The sequence below is a fragment of the Epithele typhae genome, assembly GCF_022376455.1.
Source record: "Epithele typhae strain CBS 203.58 chromosome Unknown BXZ73scaffold_39, whole genome shotgun sequence".
In the NCBI taxonomy this organism is placed as follows: Eukaryota; Fungi; Basidiomycota; class Agaricomycetes; order Polyporales; family Epitheliaceae; genus Epithele; species Epithele typhae.
In genome coordinates this window covers 336782-343920 of record NW_025954230.1, presented here as the reverse complement: position 1 = coordinate 343920, position 7139 = coordinate 336782, and the positions used below count along the sequence as shown (strand labels likewise).

The 7139-nt window shown below is 52.8% G+C and overlaps 1 protein-coding gene across 1 annotated transcript; it reads left to right on the top strand.

Annotated features, from left to right (window-relative positions):
• Nucleotides 1–752: 752 nt before the first annotated feature.
• On the top strand, nucleotides 753–3196 carry BXZ73DRAFT_79091 (uncharacterized protein; the record flags this gene model as incomplete). Its single annotated transcript, XM_048023012.1, is given in 9 exon segments — nucleotides 753–956; nucleotides 1006–1295; nucleotides 1328–1439; nucleotides 1518–1634; nucleotides 1774–1858; nucleotides 1907–2275; nucleotides 2295–2504; nucleotides 2539–2667; nucleotides 2940–3196. The coding sequence occupies 9 exon segments, from the start codon at nucleotides 753–755 to the stop codon at nucleotides 3194–3196; spliced, it is 1773 nt and encodes a 590-aa protein (XP_047875977.1).
• Nucleotides 3197–7139: the final 3943 nt, after the last annotated feature.

Sequence of the window (7139 nt, the reverse complement as noted above, 5' to 3'; positions counted from 1 at the left end):
CACACATCAACGCGGTGGTGCACTAGGTGGAGATGTGCCTGCCTGCAGCACTTGGAACAGAACATTGGTAGACCCAAGCACGTTCGACAACGCCAGGCCAATATTCCACCACATTTGCACTTGTCTTCTTTGTCTACCGGCTTCCAACGTTCTATGAGTCTTCGCAAGAACAATGGGGCCAGAGGTAACCATTCTTCGTGCATGGTCACTTGCTTCTACACGAACTGTCAGCGCAGGGAGCCAGACAATGCCGAGGATAATTGCCTTGTATGTAGACTTTTTCTCACCGGGCCCCAGCTGGGTAACTTCAGGCATCTCCCAAGTGGTTTCATCGTCACGTGTGTCTGATTGAGGTGTCGGATCCGGCACTCGTGAGGGCCCGCTCCGGTAGTCCTCTTGGCCGGCCGGTGCGTAAACCGGCGGGCCTGGGTCGATCCTGCGTTTCTTTGTGCGCCTGGAGCCGTCCTTTGTGTAATATGTTTGCGAAGTTGTAGTATTGAGTACTCGAGCTTGCTGGGGGTTGGCGAGGGGCATGATGGGAGAGCGAGAGGACAGATGAGTGAGGGGAAAGCTCACTGATATCGATGGTATCAAGCAGTCGGCAGAGATATACTCCTACTGTTCGCTGAGTTGAAACAGGACCAAATAAATGTATACAAAAAATTCCGGGTCTGAGATGGATTGACTGTCCTCGACGCATCAATTATTCCCTAGATCTCTCACTCCACCATCTTTCTCACTCTGCTTGCACCATGTCGACTACCGAAAACGTTCCCGAAGACCCATTTGCGGATTTCCAGTGGAAGAATTCCGAGGTTTCGGAGATGCGAAAAGGGATAGAGAAGTGGAAGCCTGCACAGACGGCAACCCGCCGGACAATCGAGAAAAACTTGGTGGAGGTCTTTCTGCAGCGGCGGGGGCTTGACACCCCGTTCTTGGCGGGCTTCGTGCAAAAGGTGAGTCCCTACGTGATTTCGACACAAACTCTTTTCTTAATCTGCGTAGAAATGTTCGCTGTGGTTCAGCAACCACACTGCCGACCGCCAGGAGGGAACACCGGACTGGTGCGGTCTCAGGCTGTTCACCGGCCGCGGCCTCTGGTACAGTAAGCATTTCAAAGACGTTGAGGAGAAGGCAGGCAAGGACGCCAGTTTTGGCATGAAGAACAGCCAGGCGGCGGAGATGTGGAAGAAACTTGACGAGGAGGAGCAAGAGGAGTGGCTGGACTTGGCTGCCGAGTACAACACGAAGCCACCGCCTCCGGACTTTCAGCGAGAGTATGGATGCGTTTGCAAGTGTGCCACTGTCGGTGTTGATTATATTTTAGCTACGCAAACAAGAATATGGTCCACATCGTCGAAGAGTTCATCAAATTCATGTTCCGCGTTTGTGGTGCCGCGGTCTTTGTATACACCACCCGCCCAGCTATTGGCGGTCAGGTCAATACGCATTTGTAAAGAAATCCCTTAATCCCTTTCATGAGTACTGAATCAGTCGGCAGCGACGACACCACACAGTACATGGAGACGGCCGACGCCTTGCAAAAGCACCAACTCTGGGACACGAACACGAAGGTGGCCTGCTTGGAGACCTTCAGTAGGCTGCTCGGCATGATCGGTGATGCTGACCCTCCGGTAAAGGTCTTGCGCATTTACGATTCATTGCCGCTTATTGCCGAACACACAGGCGCTCAGAGACCAAAACCTATTCCGTCGGCAACGGCGGGATCGCTCATCCACCGTGGCATTCAAACACATGTACGGTCTACCGCAGCCATTTCACTCTAGTCACAATGGCAAGAAGATGACGAGCAAAGAAGTTTACGCCCACGGTTGCGACTTTTTCCGGCTCCATCTCAGTCAGTAACCACAATTCTAGTGTATTACCGACTAAGTCTCGGTGATAGGCCTTGCCACTGGGGACGGTGTGCTGCTCAACTCTGTCCCATGGAGCACCATTAAACCGGAACTCGAAAAGTACATCCCAGAAGACTATTTAACGTCCGAATTCAAGGATAAGTTCGACTGCATGAGCAAGATGTCGATCAAGGCTCAGAATAACTGGTTCCAGTACATCCTCCAGACAGAGGCATCATTGCCGGCACCGGAAGATTACGCTGAGCCTGGCCCGGGGGAGGTGTTTCAAGTTCCGGAGGGCCGCTTTCACCTCTTGCGCGGACTGCACAAGCCCACCGCTGATCATATCCCCGGTCAGTACCGAGCACTGTATGTGGACGACGTTACCGAGAGCGTTTCCGGAAACGGTGCCGAAGCTGGTCCGTCCAAAAAGTCTAGGCGGGGCGGCAAGTCCAAGAGGAACACGGATGGCGAGTATTCCACCGGGAAGCGTACGAGTCGTAAACGGGGCAAGACGGCGAAGCGCAAGGGCAAGGGCAAAGGGAAGGGACCCTCCTCCCGACGAGGAGAACGACAACTTCTTCGAGAACGAGGCTGATAAGGAGGACCGAGAAGAGGACGAGTTCGAAGAGCTCCAATCTGGTGATGGTGATCACGACGAGTCCGGGGACGATACCGACAGTGACAAGGAGGGTCGGAAAGAACGAGGAGGAAGACGAGGATGGCGACGGCGATGAGGTTCGGAAGTCGCTCGAGGACACCGGCATTGACGAGACACCCACTGCTGCGTCGGAAGACTATGACGGCCCAGGTACGTCGACGTGAGGACACCACCGCCGTCAGGCCTCGTTCGCCGGTTGTGCGTCGAACAACCCGTACTTCCGGCGGAGCGTCCGGCACCGTATGGTGTCAAACCCGGCGGGGTCGTCCCGTTCCTCGAGAGCTTGTGCGCCGAGACGCCAGTACCAGAACCTCCTGACCCGTGTAGCCCAAGGCGGTGAGTGGGCGACTTCAGTGCCGAAGACATAATAATAATATCACTATCATAGCTCGAGACGAAGGTGGACATTCCACCCATTCCAGCCGCTCCGTGGGCAACATGGGCTAACGTCCACGGGTTTGTTGGCCATGATCTCTACAACGACGCACAAGAGGTGGTCCGACTGCTCGACTGGATCGGCGATCAATCGGTCCGCGAGGATCTTGACCGCGTCTCGGTGCAAAGGATCTGCTTGGTGTTTGGACTCCTCGCCCGAGACTCCCGTCAAGCGAACGACTTCCGAGAGAGTCCCCTCCGCCGGAATTCGACAGCGGAGATGATTTCGGGCAGAGCGCCTTGACGCTATTGCGTTGCGGCGCAAGTAATCTCCTCAAAGGATCCTTCCCGAGCGCATGAATGTCCTCTGCGATATGATGGAGCTGACGCTCGAAGCTGGGTGGAAGCCGAAACGGACCGGTCCGATGCCACGCCCAGTGAAGAAGAAGGGGAAAGCTGCGGACAACGGTGAGTGCTTCGGTAATAAGGGCTACAATGTCTCATGGCTTATAACCAGCACCGCTAATCTCTCTAGGTGCTGGACCATCCTCCTCGACATTGCCCGGCAATGGAACAACCGACGAAACCGAGGGAACCACCGGCACGAAGGTTGCGGGGGCTGCGCCCAAGCAGCTTCAACAACCACCGGTATAGTACACGGTCACTCGGCATAACCGGTGCGCTAATGTGGCTTATCTAGCGGCGGTCCACACGTGCAGTCCAGGTCACTGCCGCGGGGCTCGCGGCGGGAGTCAAGATCACGTCCACTCCGCCAACCAGAGCAGTGGATGTACCGAAGCAGGCGCCAGGTGGTTCATCCGGCAATGATACAGGGGCAAGGCAGCGGACAACACGCCAAAGGTCAGGGACAGCCGGCGAGGGTGGCCAACTTCGGAAGCGTACAAAGACCCAGTGACGGTTTTCATTGTGATACATGTCCCTAGCTGCGCTGTAATGCGTGTGTTTGATGATGAGTTCCAGCATGTCAGATAAGTTTCAGAGTCCACGAGCGAATACCGAGTCCATTACCGAACGCATCAGCGACTGAACATTTGATTCGGCAGTCGTCGACATCTCCTTCCCACCCCATACCCTGACCATCTCCCGGCGATTGTACCATGAAATCGCGACTCGAGTATCCTGCACTTCGGGCACTCCATGCTCGACGTATTTGGCCAATATAACGGCTACAGTGCCAGGCGAATATGGGACCGAGTAACCGAGACCGCGCAGTCCGAGGTATGCCTGGTCACCGTAGTTGCCAACAGTGACCAGGAGGTCGTACCACAAATGGAAGCTATTCTGGTCGCGATGATAGGTGGTCTTCCGGTTCCATATAATTTGCAGTGCAATCCCGGTGACCGGCCAGGGAATGTGTGGGCGACATGTTCGTTCAGGAATTCCGTGATCTGCCGGTACTGCGTTGGAGCGACGATTTGCATCACCGCGTCGAGATAGCACCGACTTCGGTAATGCGTTCCAGCCATTCCTGCACTTCACGCTCAGCAAAGCCCTTCGAGGGCTTTGGCCCGTTTCGTCCTGCGAAAATTCATTAGTATTTCCAACCAAATATTACAGAGTACGTACTCCTTGAGGAACCATCTGCGGTGCGATACTGAGAAGACCGCAGAGTGTGTGTTTGTCGTGCTTGAAGTTCTCCTTCCAGAGACGCCACGAATCGGTGTTCGGTGATGGCTTGTCAAGAATTGGAGCAAGGCCGTCCGTTGACCGCCACAGGTCTGTCTTGAATGGATGTTGATTAGCAAGTTTTAATATACGTCTCGATGTTACAAACCTGTATATCCACTGGGAGGAGGTTGGGAAGAATCCATGCGAGAATGACACCGTCAGAATCGGCGATGGTAGCTGGGACATGGATTGCCGGTGGAACACCGGACTCTCCCGGCAGATCCACCGGAAACGCCTGTTTCAGTTGGTCATTCTGTTGCTCCGTGGCTACACCGCGGGTCTTCGGAGTCATATTCATTACTCCTCTAGCTTCCAGTCCACGTTATCTAGCCCAACTTCAGTGCAGGTACGCGCATGTAATATAAGACGACTCTCACATTGGCAGCTGCACGCTGCATGAATCCGATCCGCAGCTTGAAGAACGGCAGCAAATAATCGGTGATCCAACCCAACAGGAGACTGAACCTCGCGAAAGGGGTGAACATTATCACTTGCATTGTATCGCAGACGTGCCGCCAAAGCCTCTTGCATGTGTTGAGAATGAGGATGTGGAGATTACTCCCTGGTCGACAGTTGTCGTTCGACATGAGTGCAAGAGGACGACGAGCATGCCATGAGTCTGCCAACAGATTATGATAACGCGTTGAGCCACCTTCTATCTGTAGCATCGTGAACGAGGCCGGTCACGATTGGATGAGATAGAGAATATATTGGGACCCGGAAATGAAGGTCAGCTCCGGCATTGAGGGTTGCCGACTGGAGCTTAACCGCCGCCGTTCAAACTGCGACCGGAAGAATCAAATCCGGTAATATCGGAAGTGCAAGATAAACCGGCAATGCATTTCTCGCAGTCGGCCTGCACGCTCAGGGTGTTGCGCCTCTCGAGTTTGAACAATGAAGGGAGGACACATTCAACACGTACAGAGGTCATTGACTACGTACTCATTCAAATCATTTCACCGTATAAATTCCATAGCATGAATGGGGGAACAATTTGGTAGACCAAGGTTGATGTTGCTGTCGAGCGACTGTGAGCTTCTCAAACACGATCTCACCTCCCACAAACGTTTTCTAACGTGGTGGGATGGTTGTACTGCTTGCAGATAGGTAATAAACATATATGAAAATCGGTATGTGTTCAGCCGTATGCCACTAGGGCTCTACCGCACTCAGATAACCGGCGAATAGACGCGACATCGCTAATGGCTCCAAGCGTTCTTTTCCTGACCTTTGTTCAAAACCCATGAATTGTGGTATCCCCTGCGTGTCAACACAGAGGGATGCGTATAACCTTGGATATTGTAAGACACATGCCACAGTGTTCCGATGCCGCAAAAATCTCGGCGATCAGAGCACTGTGCGGTGATATATGGCACATTGTTGCGTTTGAGGGAGTGAACAGGAGAGGAAACCGACGTCTTTATGGCAAAGCACTTCGTCGACACCAATCGCATATCTCCGCGAGTTCGAAGCCTTTTGACAAAATGTTTGCTGCATATTGTACATACTATCCAAGGAAACATGTTGCCATTGTTCGATATATGGAATAGTTCGTGAGGCCATCAGTACTGAGTATGTTTTGAAATAAAAACAAACGCAATACAACACGCATTTCTGTACAGATGCTCCTTAAAATGGGGACATTGGTTTCAAGGCAATTTATAATGTGTTGAACTCGCTATTTCACACCAGGGTCGCCTGAATGTGAGGACAGCCATGGTGTGTGCATCTCTACTGCAAAGAAAACAATTGGTATATTTGGCGTATATTGGCGGGGTCGAGGGCGGTGTATATTACCCGGAGACGTTAGCTCAATATAATACTGGCCTATCCGCTATCTGCGTACGTTTGGGAGTGTGCCAGCATATGGTGATACCAATGTCATTTTTCTATGACATATCTCGTAGGCGGTGAACGCTATTTGCTATGGCTACTAGAATTTGCCACAGGCACTAAAGCATTGGCCCATGTCATCCAAAAACCTCTTAATCAATATTTATACTGGTGGAGTGCATATAACGTGCTCAGAACCACTGACGTAGAGGCGCCCGTGGACGTCGTGGACGTAGGAGCGCCCGTGGACGACGTTGTTACACATGGAGTGTTTCGGCAAGCCTGGCAAGACGGCACAGGCACGGTCCGACCCGTAGTGCAGCGCAAACGGGAGGTGAGCCGAAGGCCGTCGGAAGACATGCCTCTATGCCGAAGAGGCCGTGCATGTATCCGTGCAATGCTGAGAGTTTGACAGAGTTGGCAAAGGGCAGGGCAATGCCTTGGATCGGCTACCGGCCATACATAACGTTACCGGAACGGCCGTACACATACGGTGCCTTCCATGGGGACTGTTACGGGAACGTTCCATGTTGTTCGGTATTGACATCCGGTCCTCGGGATTCTCGCTCAGAAATTGAAAGGTTGGACAATGATCAGCCGACACAACCGCATTCATCGCGCATGGAACAGAGTGCATTAGTGAACGTTTTTAATGAACGTTCGATATTAAGTAGACACCAGGAGGAGAGAATGCAATATATATAGTACAACGGAGCAACGACTAC